General features: G+C 43.3%; 2 protein-coding genes across 3 annotated transcripts; one reads left to right on the forward strand and one right to left on the reverse strand.

Moving 5' to 3' along the window:
• Positions 1-922: 922 nt before the first annotated feature.
• On the forward strand, positions 923-7843 carry SLC10A1 (solute carrier family 10 member 1). Its single transcript, XM_033143389.1, has 6 exons — positions 923-1230; positions 1839-2259; positions 3819-4029; positions 4893-5071; positions 6550-6746; positions 7743-7843. The coding sequence occupies exons 2-6, from the start codon at positions 1844-1846 to the stop codon at positions 7841-7843; spliced, it is 1104 nt and encodes a 367-aa protein (XP_032999280.1). The 5' UTR covers positions 923-1230; positions 1839-1843.
• A 4185-nt stretch (positions 7844-12028) lies between these two features.
• On the reverse strand, positions 12029-16030 carry SRSF5 (serine and arginine rich splicing factor 5). 2 transcript variants are annotated; one of them, XM_033146820.1, is made up of 8 exons: positions 15904-16030; positions 15095-15242; positions 14728-14798; positions 14521-14619; positions 14342-14411; positions 13131-13204; positions 12748-12858; positions 12029-12655 (listed from the first exon to the last, which is right to left on the reverse strand). In XM_033146820.1, exons 2-8 carry the CDS (start codon positions 15218-15220, stop codon positions 12406-12408), a joined length of 801 nt encoding a protein of 266 aa, XP_033002711.1. In that variant the 5' UTR covers positions 15221-15242; positions 15904-16030; the 3' UTR covers positions 12029-12405. The 2 variants fall into 2 exon arrangements, with proteins under 2 accessions (XP_033002711.1, XP_033002719.1); XM_033146828.1 differs by lacking the exon at positions 14521-14619.
• Positions 16031-22468: the final 6438 nt, after the last annotated feature.

The following is a 22468-nucleotide window of genomic DNA, read 5'->3' on the forward strand; positions in this document are numbered from 1 at the left end:
GAGAGATGGTGTGGCAGCAGAACAGGAAGAGTCATGTTCAGGCCTCACATCAGAATCCATGGGGCAAGACAAGTCAGAAGTTTCAGAACCACAGATAGCTCCAAGTGAGCAACTTGCCCTGGCAATAGTTGAGAGCAGACTATATGAATGGGAATCAATTCTAAACCACACTCAAGCACAGTATGGACAAGCCCTGAGCCTATTAAAATCTGTGCACTCAAATTACCTGTCCCAGGCTCAACACCCATGTCGATAACTTTAGGTATTTAAAGGGCCAGCCCTTGGAGCTGTTGTTCAGTCGTTCAGTCATGTTCAACTCTTTATGACCCCATGGACCAGGGCACGCCAGGCACGCCTATCTTTCACTGCCTACTGCAGTTTGGCCAAACTCATTGTAGTCGCTTCGAGAACACTGTCCAACCATCTCATCCTCTGTCGTCCCCTTCTCCTTGTGCCCTCCATCTTTCCCAACATCAGGGTCTTTTCTAGGGAGTCTTCTCTTGAGGTGGCCAAAGTACTGGAGCCTCAACTTGGAGTAATTCCCATTAAACCCGGTGGAACTCGCTTCTGAGAATACATGCATGATTGAACTGTTAAAACCCTAAAAAAACATTGTACCCAGTGTCAGATGACTTTGAATTAGCTCTGGGTTAGAGTGATGGAGGGGTTAGTCAGCAATTGACCTAATAACTGAATAGATAACCTTGTGGTCCACTGACGGACCTCAATGTCTGGGAAGAAAATGCACTAGTGTATTCCAGGCACTAGTTCACACTGCTTGCATCAGCTGTCTTTGTCTCTGCCCTAATTGTCCATCCTCCAAACTTCTTCTGACCCTCTGTGGATTCAGAATTGTTTGAAATCAGTGGGCAGTGGCGGGGGTAGGGCAAGCCAGGAAGAGAGAAAAGCTTACCACATTCCTTCCTCTTGCCAGCAGAGTTCCCAGAGCAATTTGGCTGGAAAATTGGCTTGCTGGAGTGATTCAGTTTTAACAGAAAGAATGAATAATTTACCCGTGTGTTTAAAGACAGGAGCTGGGTAATTTCCTAATAAGAAAGGAACAGAAGTTCCAGAATAGAGGAAGAAAGCAGTGAAGTGAAAATCTTTATTTTCTCCCACATCCAGAATGGAGCGAGGGGAGGAAGCATCAGATATCTAACCTCCAAAGGAATCAATTGGGATTGGATTATATCTCCAAGGTGAATCATTGACCTTCCTCTCTTTTCTATGGTAAGAAAGCAAAGCAAACAAACAAAAATAGTATTAGACAGAAGAAGGATTCTCCCCGACTGAATGGTGCTTTTAAACTTCACCTCATAGTAAACTGCCCTGCAAAGTGGTGTATGGAATCATTAGTAAATTAATTTATTGTGGTGTGTGTTTTGTGTGTGCACTCACATAATGTCTATTATTCTGTTGGGAATGTGTCAGTAAATAGCTTCACTACAGAAATGTTCAATAAGAAGGAATGTAAAGTGTGGACCAAAATTGGTTGACATAGAGCAGGCATTGGTTCAACAGAAGATAGTGGGTGCAAAACAAACTTCAACTATGCCGGTATCACTGAAACCCTTATCCATTCCTGATTCAAAATAGGAACATTAGAGGGAGGGGGGGACAATGGTGGAGCCAGACTGAACCCTATAACCTGCATTCAAAACCGGCATAAAACAAGACAAATGAACAGGTAATGCTCCAGTATTTGTAGTGCATGTGTAGAGTGTTCTACATCCTCAGCAAATGACAAGAGTGGTCTTGAGTGATCAGTAGGCTCAATGAGGATTATGGCTTCAATGTTTTAACATCACCTTTTTCAACACCTTTGTCAATCTCTATAGGGAGAATGATGACTAAGATTCCACCAGCTGACACTAGCAACACCTATGAAAACCTGGAACACTGGAGGCCAAGGCAGCTGGCCAACGCCTCTTTGGCTAATTTCACTTTTCCATTTGGGTTTGGTCAAAGGGCTGACTATGCCCTGAATGGCGTCATTATTGTTGTCATCTTCATTGTTATGGTATCTCTGGGTTGCACAATGGAGATCTCCAAGATCATGGGTTATCTCCGGAAACCCAAGGAACTAGCTGTTGCTGTGGTGGCTCAGTATGGAATCATGCCTCTGACAGCATTCGCGCTGGGCAAACTCTTCCAACTGGAACCCATTGAGGCACTGGCTGTACTCATCTGTGGCTGTTGCCCCGGTGGAAATCTTTCCAACATCCTCAGCCTGGCATCAAAAGGAGACATGAACCTCAGGTAAGCAGGACGTGTGCTAGTGCTTATGAAGGCAAAACTAGGCAGTCAATGGCAAAGCTGCATTGAGAGGGAGATAGTTACTGGGTTGAATACAAGGCTGGGATTTCCCCATTTGTCCAATAAATACATAGCCAAATTCATCACTATGAGTATGGAACAGCAAGAGGACAAAACTCAGGCGTAGAGCACATGCCTCATATAATGTCTTGGATCCAATCCCTGGCATTTCCAGCTAAAAGGAAAGATAACAAGGAGGGATCCAGTCTAACCTCTCTTGGGAGGAAATTCCACAATCTGGAAACAGCCATAGGAAAAGCTCTCTCTCATGTTAGAAGAAGAAGAAGAGTTTGGATTTGATATCCCGCTTTTCACTACCCAAAGGAGTCTCAAAGTGGCTAACATTCTCCTTTCCCTTCCTCCCCCACAACAAACACTCTGTGAGGTGCGTGGGGCTGAGAGACTTCAGAGAAGTGTGACTAGCCCAAGGTCACCCAGCAGCTGCATGTGGAGGAGCGGAGACACGAACCCGGTTCCCCAGATTACGAGTCTACTGCTCCTAACCACTACACCACATGCCTCTGACACTGATAGGACCCAGAGAAGGTGCTCAGCCAAGGACCTTAGCACCCAGCCAGGAGTGTAAAAGGAGATAGGATCTTTCAGATAACCTGGGCCCAAGCCATATAGAGATTTATAGGTCATAACCAGCACTTTGAATTGTGTCTAGAAACAGACCAGTAGCCAGTAAAGTTGTTTCAACAGGGGAGTGACATGTTCCCTGTAACCAGCCTGCTATCAGTCTGGCCATAGCTGTCTGGACAACTGAAGCTTCCAAACATTTTTTCAAAGGCAGCCCCATCTGGGGTGCATTACAGTAGTCCAACTGGGATGTAACTAAAGCATGCATCACTGCGTGGCGAAATCTGACATCTCACAGAACAGGCATAGTTGGTGGATGAGTCATAACTATACAAACACATTCCTGGCCACCAACGAAACCTGGGCATCCAAAGTCAGGGCAGAATCCAGGAGTACATTCAAACTGCGAGCCCAAGTCTTAAAGGGGACTGTAAACCAAACACAGGTTGAAGCCCTGTTCCCTGATCCGCCTTCCGACTGACCAGGAGTGCCTCTCTCTTGTCTGGATTATACCTCAAGTTGATCAGACGGCCTTCAGATCCTAATGACATTAATTTTGCGGTTAAAATGGTGCCTTCCTCTAAGGCTCCGTGTGAATAACAACATTCCCTTATCTTCCTCCTCCTTCCAAAAGCTTTACAAAGCAGGAAAATGTTGTTCCTAATTTATATGTGAACTTTGAGAACTTGTGTCTTGATCATCATTGCTGCAAAGTTCAAGAGTCACCTGGGATTTCATGCTAAATACCTCATGTCTGGACAGGTCTGGATTCAGGATGTGGGGGGGGGCATGGGCAAGAGACCAGACAGATTCTATACGTTAAAGGGTCAAAAGTAGGTCATGCGAGACATTCAGAAAAGGAAATACGTCTCCAAATTCAGAATACCACCTTCACATGGGTTGCTCCTCTTTTGTCTCAGCATTGTGATGACAGCCTGCTCGACACTCTTGGCACTTGGTCTGATGCCTCTTCTCCTGTACCTCTACGCTAAGGGATTGTACCAGGGTACTCTACAGGACAAAGTGCCTTACAAAGGAATTGCTGTCGCCCTGGTCATGACACTTATCCCCTGTGCCATTGGGATCTTCTTGAATGAAAAGAAGCCTCAGTGTGCTCGCCGCTTTGTTAAAGTAAGTGGGGATTGCAGTACTATTTGGATCTCACTTTGCGTATCCATGTAAATGCTGCAGGGAAAGTCCTTTATCTTCCATTCTTTCTTCTGCCCTGCACATAGAAAGGTGTTTGTTTTTTTAATACCACACCAGAAATGGTGCATTGCAATTCTTTTTTCTTTGTATTACTTGCTGCCTCGGTGCAAAGTTCAGCCCACAGTGCTAGATGTGAAAGGTAAGCAATGCTTGATTTTGAATTTCCTTGTTTTGTTTAACTTGCCCTATCCTCATGCATTGAGCTTATTAATTTTTTTCTGCTGTTGAAATGTTTTTTTGTGCTTGAAGTCTCTGTTGCCAGGGTCAAAATGTCCAAATAATGCATGTATCAAACTGATTTGCTGAGCACTAACACTGATTTATTTGCAAGGGGGTTGAACAATGTCAAGCAATAGCTATCCCACACTTTCTAGTGCATTTTACTATTACCTTCGTCACAGCAAAAAAATCAGTGGGGGTGGAAGAGGAAACCCTATTTGTGTGTTCCATTCCCACCCACCCCATATGCACATTTTCCCCCTAACTCAAATGTCTAACCCTGTAGCTGCCATTGGCTGGGGTAGCTGTTCTGCAACTCTGGGAGAGAGTGGAATGAACAATGAAAGTTATAGTCAGGGGCCAAAGTCAATTAGGCAAAGTGAGGAATGGGGGAATTGCCTCATCACTGTGCAAGACTGAATAAGTGAAGCAGCTTCCTCCCATAGTCTATGGGGTATGTGGCACAAGGGAACTGCAATACATAGAACGGTATTAATGTAACAGGTGATGCCCAGTTTTGGATTAAATTCAGTGGTGTTTTGTTTTAACCTCTCTTTGTTTTTCAGGCAGGTATGATTGTTCTGCTTGTGCTATCTATCCCAATAATTGTTCTGAGTGTGGTCAGTTTTGGAGGCAGTATCTTTATCATCTTCTCTCCACGCTTGCTGGGGACATCAGCTTTGATGCCTGTTATTGGCTTCTCCTTGGGCTATATCCTGTCTGCATTCTTCGGCTTCAGTGATCAGTATGTCCTCTTAACTAAACCCAATTCCTTTTGCCTAAAGACAGGTATTGAACTGGGGATCAGTGAAAGTCACTCCACCTTGTGCCAGTAGAATTCCCTGCTTCATTGGAACCCTGCTTGGTTGTATCAAAATATCACAGAGTTGTGTCTTGTTCCCTGTGCCTTTTAATATCTGTACCAGGATTGGTGAACATTTTTGGCCCTTTATCGCCCTCTACCACTGCATGGCCACATAGACATGTGTGTGAGGCTGTCTGCCTGTCAATCATCTGATGTCATGATAGGTCACACCCACCTGTCCAAGTTGACCTGTGGGATGGGGAGAGGGATCTGTTTGCTGATGAGCAGAGGATTCAATCCTGATGGCTGCTGGGGTCTTCCTTGCCAGCACGTACCCCACAGGAAATGTGCTGGTGAAGAAGCACCCAGCAGGATCAAACCCTGCCCATTAGCTGATGTCACCCAGTGACATCAACTGATTGACAGGTGCATGTGGCTTGGGGGAAATGGCCTCACATGCCAACACAGGACCTGTGCTGGATGAGGTTACATTCGTCTAAATGAGCAGGTGCACAACTTGGGGGTGCTTATGGAATTCCTGGAGCCAGCTGTGCTTTTTTGCTTTTTGCAAAGTGCTTTTTGCCAACCTAGGCTGGTGTGCCAAATGTGAACACTACTAGAACGTGGGGGACCTCACCACCACCACACATACCTTGGCAATCTCCAGGCTTGACTACCATATTGGGGAGGCCTTTGCCCAGTTGACAGGGTTGCCCCAGTTGAGCAGCTTCCAACAAATATAAAAGCATACTAAAACATCAAACATTAACAACTTCACTATACAGGGAATTATATTCAGTGTCTGTTTTCTCCAGCTTTAAAGTGGCATTGCTATTCTTTATTGACCCTTTCCTTTCCACCATTCTGCTGCTGGCTGGCGAGTCCAAGGTCTGGGGTACTTATCTATAGTGCTAAAGTAGGTGGGACAGGAATATGTGACGGCCAGTTATTCACTGCTTTAAAAAATGGATTTGCAAAAAATAATAAAAATGGTGCCAATTTGCGTAATATTTGCATAAGGCAATTTATATGTATACACACAGAATTAGGAATGAAGTACTATAACAGAAGAACAATACATGAATTGTGTGCCTGCTCAGTCCACTGATCAGGTGCTGCTAACTGGCTGATGGGCAGCTTCAAGGCTCCTGCTCTCCCTTCTTAGGGTTCCTTATATTAAACCAGCCTTGAACTGATCAGTCCTCAGAGGACCCTTTCAAACAGAGGACTGTCCTCTGTAACGTAGGACACAAGGCCACTATGCAAGCGTACTGCTCCCATGCTACTCATGCATTTTATTGGTGAGGGGGGAAACTGTGTGAGCAACTCTGAAAACTAATGATCATGTGTTGGGAGTGGTATGTACAGAACTATAGTCCCATGTAACAGTCACATACCGCTCTGTGTTTCCTGCACAGGTGCAGGCGGACAGTCTGCCTGGAGACCGGTTGCCAAAATGTACAGCTCTGCTTAACCATCCTCAAGATGGCCTTTGCATCTGAAGTCGTTGGGCCACTCTTCATCTTCCCTTCTCTGTACCTGATTTTCCAGTTGGGAGAGGGCCTTCTCCTGGTTGTGATCTTCAGGAGTTATGAAAAGATAAAAGAAACAAATGGCAAGTACAATATCTTGAGGGGGGGCACCTGTTCCTTCCTTTAAAGATCAGCATTTATTCTACAGATTACCAGGACGGATCAATTTACCGGTAGTTAAGTTCGCCAGAGTCCAATCTGTGATTTCAGTAGTTGCCATTCTTCAGGGTTATCAGTAGGGTTGCCATATTTACAAAAGTAAAAACCAGGACATCCCGAAAGTTGCCAAAGATCCAGGACAAACAGCTGCCTTCCCGAAATTCTCCCCGGACGTCACTTCCGCCTCTGAAATCCCGGTAATGTCTGGGAAATCCTGGATGTATGGCAGCCCTAGTTATCAGGGAAGTATTTTATTAAAGGATGCCTTTTTCAACAAATTCATCTACATCATTTGTATTATTCAATGCATGTAATCTCCTTGTTAATTTTTATGATACAGCAATAAACCATACATTCTGTTTCCAATGCCACGGAACTTTGTAAAACTGAGGGCTGTTTGGTTTTTGAGATTCAACTTGTGTAAACTTCAGTTATGACTACATGCATAGGCATGTAGATATAGTTAAGCACATGGAAACCACCTTTCCCAGTTGCACTTTCCCACATTGTCAATCTGGCTCTAGATCAGCTAAACCAGCAAATGTGGAACAAAATGGCAAATTGGTGATAAATTCTGGCAACAGGCAAAGACCCTTTTATTTTCTGAGGCTTTTTATATGTGAAATTGTATCCCAGATTATACATTTTATCTGTGGCTTTTAGATTTTATTGGTTTGATTGTATTATTGCATTTTTATCCGTTTTATTGGGAAAACGTTTATTTGAAGGGAGAATATAATAATAAATAATAATAAACCTACTCTGGATTTCATGGGGTGGACTTAACTGTGTATGCCTCAGAGACAGACAAAAGTAATGTATTTACAGGTTTAATAGAAGTGGTTGTTTCCTAAAGCTCCCCCCCCCCCATTGATATAGGTAACAGAGCATCTTCCCTCTTTTTTCGCCTTTCATTTTAGATTCAGCAAAACTGATCTACAGAAATGTGGACAACACCGAAGTGGAAACCAACCAATCAATAGAGCCCCTAAGTAGTAGCAATAATCTGAGGAAATGCTGACACACAAAAAGGGCAACTGTAGCGTCAGAACTCCAGGTCTGCTGAACTCTGGTGACAGTCCTGCACAAAACATTATGGTGGAATCTACACACATATAAAAAATGCTGTGAAAATGCTTTTTTAAAAACGTTTTGAAAAATATATTGAATTTGCCATAGTTCACTGTCGCCATCTAGTGTGACATTTGTATATTGCACCTTACAACATACTGAAAACATTTTATTTGCAGCTGTGTAGCTGAAGTTGAGGCTCCAGTACTTTGGCCACCTCATGAGAAGAGAAGACTCCCTAGAAAAGACCCTGATGTTGGAAAAGATGGAGGGCACAAGGAGAAGGGGACGACAGAGGATGAGATGGTTGGACAGTGTTCTCGAAGCTACTAACATGAGTTCGGCCAAACTGCGAGAGGCAGTGAAGGATAGGCCTGCCTGGCGTGCTCTGGTCCATGGGGTCACGAAGAGTCGGACACGACTGAACGACTGAACAACAACAACAAGCTGAGTCCTATGACTGTGAAAAGTGAGGAACATTATTCAAGATTTACAATTTTCTGAGACAAATCCTGAAGCGATTCAGCACTAATTACGTTACCATCATTCCTGATTCAAAAAGAGCTGGTCCCATTAAGATCAACACATATGATCACCATGATCCAGGGCTAACTGTTGAACTCACATCCAGTCATTCTTTCTTTATCACACACCTGTTTTCCAATATATCTCACGGTTACACAAGATTACCAAACAGCTGTAATTTACCTGTTGAAATGTTCTTAATTTTACTAACAAATAGCTAATTATTGGGAATTTTTAAAAAAATGATTTTTCAACACTTCTACTACCTTGTATTAAAGCACATCGCGTTTATGGTCCTAAACTACTGTATCTTCCTATGCTACTTGGTGAAATTCCATAAATGACAGGTTCTAGTTTGTGGGTTCCTATTATAGATATAGGGTTGTATCCAGTGTTAGTCCTACTCAGAGTAGGCACATTGGGCTGGATTCAGCTAACAGGTCTTGCTAGTGGAAGCCAAGCAAGGACCTCCACTAGTGCAACAGGGCTTTCTCCCTTCTTTTCCTCCCATAACCACCCCCCAAAATTGACTAAGCAGGGGCAGAGACAACCCACTGAACAGTGTGGAGCGGAGGTGGGGGGGGGGAGTGGTTTTTTTGTCCGACCAGCTGAAATGTTTGCACCAATGGATTGATTGCCATAGCACTACGCTGAATACCTCCCATCGAAATTAATGGCCATGACAAACTTAGGTCCATTAATTTCAATGGGTCTACTCTGCATAGGGCTTGGTTAGATACTACTTATAGTTAATACCATTTGCATGATTCAGGGGACAGGATTGGCCTTCCCCGTGACTAAGCAGGGTTCTTGTGTCTTGAGCTAAAGCTTGGCAGGCAGAAATTCAACATTTCCACACCAATCAACCTCCACACTGAGAACTGCACACCTGTTGAATATCTGCCTGTCATGTCTCTGTTACAGGTAACAAAAGCCCTGCCCTGTGACTCAAAATAATCCTTGTTTTGGAGCCAAACTTTTTCCATGGAGAGCTATTTTCTTGCAACATGATCTGAGTTGCTCAGCTTTTTTGAGTGGAAGACGCTCCCTGCTGAGAGAAGAAACAGTGGCCTTGGGCTGATCGCCACTGTTGTGGGGTTGAAAATCAGGGGAGAACGAGGAACGCTGCCTTGAGGTTTTGTTTTTGTTTTAATTGGAGAGGGCAGGATATAAACGCAATAAATTAGCAACACCCTTCATCCTTATTGTCGTAGTACTAGACAGGCGGGATCATCATTATAGGACCCTTTCGCTATGAATTTATATGTACCCAACACGTGCTTTTCTTTCGCCTACAAGTTCCCTCTCACACGCAGCGCAAACAAAGGCTCGCTTAACAGAACAAATAGGTTTTGTGGTGGGATGGGAACCATACAGTATCCCCACGCCGCGCCAAAATGGCGGCTGGCTTCCCTGGGAAACGGAGCAGCCACGGCAGCGGGCAGAGCGACAGACTTTGAAACACGGATACCAGGAGGGAGGGGAGGGATATGGTTGCATAATTCTCGAGACCCACAAAACTAGGCGGTTCTGACGCCATTTTGTTTTGCTCCCCACCCGCGCTAGCTGAGTTAAGGGGGAAGCTGCCCATTGAGAAACGCAGCGCTTTGGTATAAATGCAGCTGCTGGGCAGCAACTTGTGCCCCCACCCCAGAAAAGGAAGACCTAAGCTGCGAATGTTTCGCGTTAGCTTGTCGGCATTTGAGAAATATATATGCAGCAAATGCTCATTAGCTTCCGCATTGCAGGCGGGGAGGGAAGCGGGGAGTCACCGGGAACTGCTCTAGCTGCGTCTTTATCCCTGCATTGCAGAGGTGGGGACGTAGAAGCAGCGGCTCCACAAATGTGACAGAGTCCCCGGTTCCTTATGCGGTTTAAGGGGCGGCACGGAGTGACTCGGAAGTATACTGATAGGACAAGCGATCGTCGGCGGAGGTGCTTAACAGTCTGGAAATGCAGTTGACACAATATTAAGTCCGGCTCCCGATTTCGGGCTCGCGAGCTGCCGCCTCGCCCAGTAGCAGCGGCGCCTGCGTCTTGGCGATAATGCGGCAGTGTGCAAGGTGCTGCTGCAGAGGCCCGCAACGGACACTCTTCCGCGCAAGAATTACTAACTAGTGCTTTAAAATACTGCTGCTTCGACTTTGTACCTCTCCTCCCTTTCTAGCGAGAATTGTTCTGAATCTCCAGCTAAAAAAAAAAAATCTTACAAGGCTGCAAGTAATCTATACTGGACTTGAATTGGCCTTCCATAATCAGCTCATCCATCGCCACCCTGCAGTCAATTGGGCATGTTTGTCATGCAGTCCTCTCACTATAAATTCGGTCAATTGAAAAGCATGCATTAACCCAGCCTCTCGTGGGCATGGCAGAAGGCAAGAAAAACACACCCTCCTAGCTTCTTCACAATACTGGTTTCTCTCTGGAGTAGCCCAGAACCAAGTGGGCAGGGGCCATTGGCATCAGCCTTTTTTGTGATATGCCCCCCATAGGAAAAGAGAAAGCCTTTGGTAAAGGTTCTTGAAATGGGGCCTACAATCTGGTCCTGCTTCTGAATTTGCAGTCTCAAAGCGCCTCAAGTAAATTGTGTTTTTAAAATATATTTTTATTAAATTTTCTAATTAAATTTCAACATATTCATTTAAACCACCTTATATTGTGTGCTTTTCTTGTGAACTGCCCTGATAATCTGAAGAGCAATTGGAACAATTGGAAGGGCCAATTTATTCTCATGGATGTCAATCTCTCCTCCCCAACTGCTCAAATATGTTAAGCTACTGGTGGATTTCCAGACACTAGACCCATTACGGAAGGAGGCCCAATAGTTGAACTAGAAAAGCTGTTAAAAAGGGTCATTCATTAGGCACAGTGGTTAAAAAAAATTATTTGTGTAGATTCCACATTTTTGTAGTGATTAAAATCTGGTCTAGTATTTTTGAACAAACAATTCAATGGAAGTGCACTATTTTCCTCTAACCCTCTTGGACTGTTAAGCACTCAAATGGTTTAAATGCTGCAGACAGCAATTTTTAAGCAAAACAAAACCTGGTAAAGTTCAATGGATGCATGAAGAGCCAGTGTCATCTCTGCTCGACTTTTTTGCCATAGCAGTCTCTTGAAGGTTAACTAAAATGGGTTGAATGTAGTGAGCAAAAACTAATGTTTACTTTGGAAAGGCAGATGCTGCAGCAAAAAAAAAAAATTGGGAAGGGGTTGCCTTTCGTAATGTAAACCTGTACTTGTATTAAGTCAGACAAGAGACACAAACGAAAAAGCATACATTACTATCTTATACTGTCAGTGCAGAAATTCCATTATGCAAGCCTCCAGTCCTGCCGTTTTTCTGCAATTTAGGGATTTACCACATATGTTCTAGTTCCAGCTCCCCCTATACTCAAAACCCCAATCTAATGGCGTGCGTATAGTCATGAAGATTATGATTTGTTCTTCTGAAAAGCTTGCCCTTACATTCCCTGCTCAGTAGTAAACTATTGTGTATATAAACCAACTATATGCTAACCACTTTTTAAAAGAAAACACATAACTTTAATAGCATTTTATTTAATTAATAATGGAGACCAAGCCAATGCAGGAACACTAAAGAAGCATGGAAAATCTGAAATAAAGCTTTATTTACAGCTGGTGTAGAGCTCTACTGCCAATAAAACGTTTTCAACACCTGAAGTGTCATACTGGAGTACACCAAGAACTAAAAATGTTCAAAAGTAGGGTTCTCTTTAAATACAAAAAAAGTTTTCTTCAAAGAGCTCTAGCAATATACATAAAGCTATGCACTTCTGACTTAATGAAGTGAGCAGGAAAAGGATTATCAAAAAGACAATACAATTAATTCAGTAACTTGTGTGGTCCACATATACAAAGCTGTTAACCCCCCAACCCCCGTTCAGTTCCTCTTTCCCAGGAGTCACATACTTACCACAACTAATAGCAAGTATGCTTTAAAAGTCCCCAGGGCAAACTATTTGTTCAGTTGCCACTGTCAACAGATCTTGACCTTGAGCGTGATCTCTGGCGATCCACAGAAGCTGGAGACTTTGATCTACTTGAGGAAGCACGTTTTTGGCTCTTTTCAGGGGCAGGAGACCTACTAACTGAGCGTGACTTGCTACGGCTCCTGCTCCTAGATCTGGTGTAAGACTTGCGGCTCCTGGAGCGAGAACGGCTACGAGACCTTGAGGAACTCCTACTACGAGACCTGGACCTGCTTCTGGACCTACTGTAATGGAATAAAATATTCATTTTAGGTTCTCCTCTGCCCAGAGATCTCAAACATGTCAATATGCAACATTTCTAGGTTAGAATTCTTACCTGTGCCTTTTGCTGCCTTCAATTAGTTTTATTTTCCTTCCATTTATTTCTTTGCCAGAAAGCTTTTCAATAGCATTCTTTAAATCACTGTAAGAGGCAAATTCAACCACCCTAGTAGTATAAAACAGGACATACAAATTAGTGAATAAAATAAGTTTTAAGAGAAAAAGCACATTTTACTATAGTCTTTTTACTATTTCTTCTAATAGAGAACTTTCTCCAACACTATACATCAACCTTTGCCAACCTGGTGTCCTATCAACTTAGGCCAGCACAGCAATGCTCACATCTAGAGGACACCAATCAGGAAAGGACAGTATACATCATCACAGTATAACTGTAATTACTCCATACCTCAATCACTATTACTACATGATACTTACCCTTCATTTAACTTGGGCCTATGTGCATCTGCAAAGGTTACTTCCCCAGCTTGTCTCATGAAGTCTTTGAGATCCTAACACAAGATCAAACACGTTAAGACAAAGCAGTAAACAATATTCATGAATAATATTTTAAAAATACTACTGTAAGAAAAGGTGTTAAGAATTACAATGTGGCAGATGCCACAATTGTAGATAATTCTACATTTGATAGAATACATCAGGGCACGAAATAAATGAAAACAGCAAATTGCTTTAAGCAAAATGCTCAACTATCTTTAACATTTAAGTTACTTCTCTATACATTTTACTGAACAGAATGCATAACAGTTTATTTGCAGAAAAGCATTCCGAAATGTTTTATGATTAAACAGTACATTTACAAAAACACCAGTTATTTTGTGCCCCATATGTCATTAAAAATATAGTTTACTTTACCTTCATTAAAATTTCCCTAGGCTAGCCAAGCAGCAAACTGCATTAAGCGATCGAAGATACCGTCATGGTATTTGCCCGACTGGCTCTTCGCCAACCATGTGAAGAACACTACCCAGTCGAAGGAAGCCTTTAATCGCACAGCCCTCCCTATTAGCAGACTACTGGCGGATCCAGACATTCTCTAATCTTGTGAAGTTACACCAAGGACCACTTTACTGCGATCAGGATTCCAACGACCACCTAATGCGTATCTTTTCAACTCTCTCGATCATCATCATCTTATTTCGAAGCGTTACAGGAGGTACAGTTCTCAACTTAGGAATCAGAGCTCTTTAACTTTCGGGGATCGCTGCAACCCGGCACTTTAAGGAAGTGCATCGATTACGTCTAGACCAGCAAACACAGATCTAGAGGTGGCCAACTGATACACTGGAGGAGCTGACTGGATAAGTCAACCAGGCCCAACCAAGAGTGACCAAGACAGAACGATTAGGATAACCCACAGGCACTCCTCGTCATAAGGCCAACGACACAGATAGGCTGGCAAATAAAATGGATTTTTAAAGTGGTTAAAATGGATTTTGAAAACAAGGTAAAATTACATTAAAACTCTACCATTAATCTACTTTTGAAAATGTATTTAAACATTAAATATTAATAATTCTGATGTTTTAAACTTAAGATAAAAATTAGTTCTAGTAAAAAACAATTTATATATTACATATTACATACCCATTAATTGATGTCTAACAGATAATCATGTTTCAACAAACCTGCCAGCTGACTCTGGATGACAAGTTTTCTACAATGAGACGATTCTCAGTCCTTACAGGTGGAGCATTTCTGGAAGAAGCAAAATGTTTAGTTCAATAGCAACATCTAATAAAAAATGAATTAAGTGTCTGTCAGGTCCTCTAGACCATGTTTAGCTCTAGCTATGTGTACATGATACCTTCTATCATTTCGTGGACGGCGGCTACTAAAACGGTCAGAGTATCGACCTCTGCCTCTTCCACCTCTAGAACGGGCCCTTGCATGTTCAATTGTAACCCTAGAAAGACAGACCAAACCAATATATTTCATTGCTCAGGCTTTCATAATCACTCACATCAGAAAACTACAGTACCTGGGGAAGACATGTTAAGAAACTATGATCTACCTTTCACTGCAGAGCTCTTTTCCATCCAATTCATAGACTGCATCATCAGCATCTCTTGGATCTTCAAACTCCTGTTAAAAATAGGATCTGCTGAGTTCTGGCTTTGTAGCCAATTAACGTAAGAAACCAGAATGACATTTTAAATACCAATGCCATAGGTTGCTTTTTTTACACTTTCCCCCAAATCCTTAAATCACATTTGACCTTTACATTAAAAACCAAACTATTTCTATTTAGAAACCATTGCTTCTATTTCATTAAAAATACAATTGGATGCAGTATTTTGCCACTGGCAGATCGCCCCCCCCCCCAGATTCATTTATCCACTGAAATCCTAGTTGTACATGAACGGCTTATTTCCACTTACGACAAATCCAAAGCCTCTTTTCAAGTCGATGTCTCTGATGCGTCCATATCCCTTGAAAAATCTTTCAACATCCTTCTCTCTGGCGGCTGGATTGAGCCTTCCGATGAATACACGACAACCACTCATGGTGTATCTAAAGATGAATCAGCTGTAGAAAAAAAACAATGCGTTAAGCAGGAAACCACGAACAGAGATGCCCAAGCAAGATGGCTGCCACAAAAATAGGTCAGCAGCTGCTGGCATCGCCCTCCCCTTGGACTGTGCCGCAGTACCGGCTCCGCCTTTCGCTGCCGCAATCTGACATCAAGGCAGGCAGAAAGGCAAACAAGCCCCGCCTCCACGCCTGCTGTTCCAGTCGGAATTCGCGTCCAAGCACTGCCTTTCCCCAAAGCCAATCAGAGAGCGACGCATCCGTTTCGCCTTTTATGACATAGGGGCGACGACCAGCCCTACCGAGGCTTCGGCGCGACCGACCCGCGCATGCGCTCTACCGCAGGCCCGAGCTTTTCGCCAGACGCCATTTCTTCCACAAAATGGCGGCGGAAGCCCGCCGCAAACCTCGTTTCGACTTTTCAGCAGCGGCACCGCCTGCGCTCCCCGCGGCCTAAATAAATATGTACCTAAATTAATATGGCCGCGCCCAGCCACCCTTCAAACACAAGCCTTCTTCCGACACCTACAAGGTCAAAAAGACCCTCCCCGTTGACCCGCTAATTGGATATTCCTTCCTCACGCGCTTCATCCCTTCCTGAGCCCACTCTCCTCGCAGACTCCAAACCCTTTCGAACAGTTGCAAAACCTGCACGAACCTGTATTTTTCTGATCGGTCGTTCTTGATTGAGGTAGCGCAGATGCCAATCGACACTCGGCGATCAACAACCTCGAACCTTCCCCAACGGCGTCTAACTCCCGACTGGGTAGTTCGGTCGCTGACTGCGCCACAAAATGGAAGCTAGCACCACGTGACCGAGTAGGCACGTGACGCCCTTGTCGCTCATGGATAGGTGGAAATGGATGAAAAAATCTAGGTCAGCGGTGGAGTGGCGGGGGGAGGGCTTTCGGCTCGGCTGAGTCATGGGAAGAAAAGAGGATGGCCGGCGCGCGTGCGCAGTCGGGACACAGCGAGGGGGCTTGATTGAGTTAGTGTTTCACACCGAGCTGAAAGGGAAGGGCTTTTGGTATTGGGGGTTTTTCCTGCAATACTAGGCGTCCTATTACAGCCTCCTCATCCTATCGGCCTCCCCCTCGTATCAGCTGTAGAGGGAATAGAATAAAATAGAATACAGTAGATTGATAGACAAGGGAGGGTAAATAAGTCAGTGCAAGTAACAGTGATGTTGCATAAGTGGGCGAAGCACCGGAATGGGGGGGCTCGCTAGTATCGTGTGTACAATGCAGCATTTGCAGATTTCCTTAAATCCAGCGTGATTGTATGCTTGTTTATTAATAAGTCCTGGGACATGCTCCCGTCTAAACGCTCACCATTGCAGGTTTTGTTCCCATAAAGCGATGTCGATTTTTTCTTTTTAAAGAGCTTTCTCTTTCGGAGGCAGCCTTTCATTTCCTACTTTTGTCCTATAATATCCACGAGCCAACATGAAGGGATTTGGACGGCATTTTGAACTAAGCACTTCATGCTGCCACACCTCCCCTCCCCCCACGACGGCCGCCTCCATAAAAATATCCGGTTACACAGTCCAGGCCCGACTTCTCCAGCACCTTCCCAGAATTCCAGTTTGCATGATGGTTAAATCTTGGCGGAGTGGTTGCGGGGTGAAAAATCTGCAACGGTTTTGAAATGCGTTTTGTTTTTATAAGGAATGCAACTTTGTTGTTGATTTTATGCTGCTCACCGCTATAATGTTGGTACAGAATTTTTTGCATGTTATAAATATAATAATAAAGTTCGTATTATTATTAATTAAACTGCCCACTCTGATAGCGTTTGATTCCTTTCTTAGGATGTTAGTTATCTATCGCAAGCTAAGTTGTGAAGCTTGATAAAAGCTTATGAAAAGGGATTATATTAAATTTACGAATCCCAGATCAAAAACATTAAAAAATGTATACAAATAAATGAAACCTCTTCTAGCAATCGCAGCCCACTTACCTTTCCTCCTTGTTTAGTTTAGGCATGTTGGACCCTCAGTAATTATTATTTTCTACAGCATCATCTATGTACACACAATGTTTTACAGAGTAGCATAAAGGAACAAAGGACAGATCCCTATCTAAGGAGAGGCAAGAGCAATTTTTGCTAATTTCCTGCTACCTCAAATTGATGCTTCCAGTCGGAAGCATGTTTACTTCATTAGAAATGTTCGAATTTGTTTTTGCATCGTTTTTAAAGCCACAGAGTTTTGTCATATATCCCTCACTATTTTAATGGTTAACTTTGAACTTATGCCTCCATGAGTTATGATTGTCTCATTGCCTCTTACTCTGTGGAAGGGGTTTCAAATCCACTTGAATTTCTGTGTTGCCCCGGAACCTAGGGGGCCCAGTGATGAAAGCATTGTTTTAGGGCAGAGCTTTCCAAACTGTGTGTCACAACACATTAGTGTGTCGACTGCAGTGCGTAGGTGTGTCACATGAACACCTCCAGTTTGCTAGTAAAACTGAATTACAGTATCACGAAATTATGCATGTTTAAAAAGTGTGTCACCAACATGAAAAGTTTGGAAAGCTCTGTTTTAGGGTATCATGTAACCTCCCTGAATGACTGAGTGCCCCCAATCTAGAAGAACTAATTTCAAGTATCCCAGCCTTCCCTAGAGTTCCAGGGACCTTGATTATGGAAAATAATCCCCAATCCAAAGGAATGTGTTTTTGAATCCATATAGTGTATATGATACTCTCGAGGCTGCTTTAGGGTGTAGTCCCCATGGCCTATATATAAGCTCATGTTTAAAATTCCTAGTGTGTTCAGCTACTTTCCACCATTCCACGCCTATATTTTAATTTTATTTGTAGGAGAACACACATTTGTACCACACTTTTAAATCTGATCTGAACCCTCTTCAATTACAGGTGGGTAGCCGTGTTGGTCTGCCATAGTCAAAACAAAATCGAAAATTCTTTCTAGTAGCACCTTAGAGACCAACTGAGTTTGTTCCTGGTATGAGCTTTCGTGTGCATGCACACTTCTTCAGATACACTGAAACAGAAGTCACCAGATCCTTAAATATAGTGGGGGAGTGGGGAGGGGTATTACTCAGAAGGGTGGTGGGAATGGGTGATAGGCTGATAAGTGTGGAAAACCTGTTGATGACTCTAAACGGCTGCAATTAGTCTTGCAGGGAAAGGCAAGGGGTGAGATGGTTAAAGATGGCTTTGTTATGTATAATGAGATAAGAATCCAATGTCTTTGTTCAAACCAGGTTTCTCCATGGTTTTAAGTTTGGTGATTAGTTGCAATTCAGCCACTTCTCTTTCCAGTCTATTTCTGAAATTTCTTTGTATTAAGACAGCTACTTTGAGATCTTTTATAGAATGTCCTGGGAGATTGAAGTGTTCTCCTACTGGTTTCTCTGTCTTGTGATTCCTGATATCAGATTTATGTCCATTTATCCTTTGGCGTAGGGTTTGGCCTGTTTGTCCAATATAGAGAGCTGAAGGGCACTGTTGGCATTTGATTGCATACACAATGTTGGAAGATGAGCAATTAAATAGTCCTGAGATGGTGTGTTTGATGTTGTTGGGACCAGTAATGGTGTTATCCGGGTTTATGTGGCAGCAAAGTTGGCATCTGGGTTTATTGCAGGCTCTGGTACCAGTGTCCATGTTGAGTCCTGTTTTTGTATTATTGTGGGTGAGGAGCTGTTTGAGATTGGGTGGCTGTTTGTATGCGATGAAGGGTCTTCCTCCCAGAGCTTGAGAAAGAGAACTGTCATTGTCTAGGAGAGGTTGTAGATCTCTGATGATGCGTTGTACTGTTTTAACTTGGGAGCTGTATGTGATGACTAGTGGTGTTCTGTTATTTTCTTTTTTGGGTCTGTCTTGCAGCAAGTTCTCTCTGGGTATCAGTCTGGCTCTGTCGATCTGTTGTTTAACTTCATCAGGTGGATATTTTAGTTCTAAAAAGGTTTGCTGTAGATCTCTTAGGTGAGAGTCTCTGTCTGTAGAGTTGGAACAGATGCGGCTGTAACGTAGGGCCTGGCTATATACAATGGATTGTTTGGTATGTTTGGGATGGTAGCTAGAAGCATGTAGATATGTTTGTCGGTCAGTTGGTTTACGGTATAAGGTGGTGTCTATGTGTCCATCCTGTATTTTTATAGTAGTGTCCAAAAAGTGTATTTCTTGCATAGATTGGTTCATAGTTAGGTTGATGGTGGGGTGAAAGTCATTGAATGTCTTGTGGAAGGTGTCCAGGGTCTGTTGACCATGTGTCCAGATAATAAAAATATCATCAATGTAACGCAGGTACAAGAGAGGTTTGAGTGGGTAGGAGTTTAGGAAACGTTGTTCTAAATCTGCCATGAAGATGTTGGCATACTGTGGGGCCATGCGGGTGCCCATTGCTGTGCCGTTGATCTGAAGGAACAGGTCCTCACCAAATTTGAAGTTGTTGTGGGTAAGGACAAAATGACAGAGTTTCGTAGCAAAGTCTGCTGTGGTTTTATCTGAAATGGTGTTCCTTATAGCTTGTAAACCATCGTTGTGTGGGATGTTGGTATACAGAGATTCCACATCCATAGTGACTAGAATAGTATTGTTAGGAAGGTTATTCAAAGATTGTATTTTTCTCAGAAAATCTGTGGTGTCACGTACGTAGCTGGGAGCACTGATGGCATATGGTTTCAGAACAGAGTCCATATAACCGGAAACCCCCACTGTAATGGTGCCAATACCTGAGATGATGGGGCGTCCTGGATTTCCTGGTTTGTGTATTTTGGGTAGAAGATAGAAAGTTCCTGGTCGAGGTTCTGCTGTGTTCATGAGGATCTGTTCTTGGATGTGTGGGGGTAGCTCCTTAACAATCTTGTTCAGTTCTTTTTTGTATTCTTCCGTGGGGTCTGAGTCCAATTTTATGTAAAAGGTGGTATTGGAAAGTTGTCTGTGAGCCTCCTGGATGTAATCAGTTTTGTTCATGATGACAACAGCTCCACCCTTGTCCGCCTCTTTAATTATAATGTCTGGGTTGTTCCTGAGATTATCTATGGCTCTCCTTTCAGCATGGTTTAGATTTTGTTGTAAGCGATGGTGTTTTCTGGTCACATCTGTTTGGATTCTGCGGCGGAAGCAATCGATGTACAGATCTAGTGTGGTATTGCGTCCATCAGGAGGGGTCCATGTGGAGTCCCTTTTGGTGTAACATTTTTTCGGTGGTGGTTGGTGGTCAATGTTCTGTTCATTAATGTGTTTGGAGGGTGGTGGATGTTCCCCAGTAGGTTGAGAGATGTTGTGTTGTGAAGATGTTGTTTGTTCTTTGTCTTGTTCTTGTGTGTGTTGGAAGTACTCTTCAATTATACATTCATAGATTGTAATAGACCCCTTGAGGAGTAGCCTGACTGGCTTTTTATGAATAAGTTAGTTAGGTCAACATTAAAATATCCTGCTGACTGATGGGTGACTTTTTATAGTTACATCCACACACAGTCAAGATGTGGCAAAAAGGAGTGGGAGAGACAGGATCACTTTCCTTAGTTGTAACATCAGGTTAGCAGTACGACACAGATGGCTATTGCACAATGTATTTTATTGTAAAATACTTGGAGCTCATTAGAGTAGGACACTTTATATTTCCTAATATTGTAATCATCCTGGAGTGGGGCTCAATCCATACTGAGAGTAGCACAAATACCATGTGCATTGAAAGGATTTAAACAAATTCCATACAATTTGTGCTAATGTACTTTCCAGCCTGGGAAAAACAGCTGATGGAGATGCAGCCTAAGGAGCTTTCTCCAGACAACACAATTTCAGTTTGCAGTATGTAAATAGGGTGTGTCATTGTGGGGTGGGGAGATGGTATCTTGTGTGTGTTCAGTCGTGTCCGACTCTTCGTGACCCCATGGACCAGAGCACGCCAGGCACGCCTATCCTTCACTGCCTCCCGCAGTCTGGCCAAACTCATGTTAGTAGCTTCGAGAATACTGTCCAACCATCTCATCCTCTGTCGTCCCCTTCTCCTTGTGCCCTCCATCTTTCCCAACATCAGGGTCTTTTCCAGGGAGTCTTCTCTTCTCATGAGGTGGCCAAAGTACTGGAGCCTCAACTTCAGGATCTGTCCTTCTAGTGAGCGCTCAGGGCCGATTTCCTTGAGAATGGATAGGTTTGATCTTCTTGCAGTCCATGGGACTCTCAAGAGTCTCCTCCAGCACCATAATTCAAAAGCATCAATTCTTCGGCGATCAGCCTTCTTGATGGTCCAGCTCTCACTTCCGTACATTACTACTGGGAAAACCATAGCTTTAACTATACGGACCTTTGTCGGCAAGGTGATGTCTTTGCTTTTTAAGATGCTGTCTAGGTTTGTCATTGCTTTTCTCCCAAGAAGCAGGCGTCTTCTAATTTCGTGACTGCTGTCACCATCTGCAGTGATCATGGAACCCAAGAAAGTGAAATCTCTCACTGCCTCCATTTCTTCCCCTTCTATTTGCCAGGAGGTGATGGGACCAGTGGCCATGATCTTAGTTTATGGTCTGAAGCTCAACATAAAAAAAAACTAAGATGGTATCTTAGGAGTCAGTAATAAATTTAAAGGCTTGGCTTAAAGGAGAGCTGGAAAAAAATATTCCTGATTCTTGGGGGCACATAGGTGATAGTGTAGTATGTATGGAGTTTTTCCAGTTTCGGTAAGAGCAATAGATCAGAAATGCCCTCAGTTCCAAATACTATAATTTGGCATCTTATGCTCAGTAACTGTACATAATTTGGATGCTTCACTTCGTTTTCCCTGTCAGTCAGTTTGTGAGCTTTTAAAAAGTAGATAAATCCTGAACACAGTATTACGTGTTCTTTTAGAGTGAGGATACAACTGGAGTTCAGCCTGAAAGCCTAAACCCATTTTCTAGGCTAGGGAGTAAATTCTGTTGAACTTCATGGGACATGCATGCAAGTGAACACACATAGGGATGGGTTTCGCATGTGCTTTTAAAAAACGTAAGGGTGAGGAGAGAAAGTGGAACTACATTCAACAGAAGGAATTTCAATGCCAACAATTCAGCTGCGACCAATTTGACTTGCAGATTCTGAGCAAATGAAAAGCTCCCCACCCCACCCCACAGCCTCTAGAATAATGAAGTTTAACTCTGTTAAGTAAGGGAAGGGAGTGGTTTACTTGGATTATACAAAGACTGAAAAGGCCTCTGTCATTTAGCCAGTTACTTGGAAGCTATTGCATAAGCATGCCAGTATATTTTTCAACCC

This window comes from Lacerta agilis, chromosome 1 (assembly GCF_009819535.1).
Source record: "Lacerta agilis isolate rLacAgi1 chromosome 1, rLacAgi1.pri, whole genome shotgun sequence".
In the NCBI taxonomy this organism is placed as follows: Eukaryota; Metazoa; Chordata; class Lepidosauria; order Squamata; family Lacertidae; genus Lacerta; species Lacerta agilis.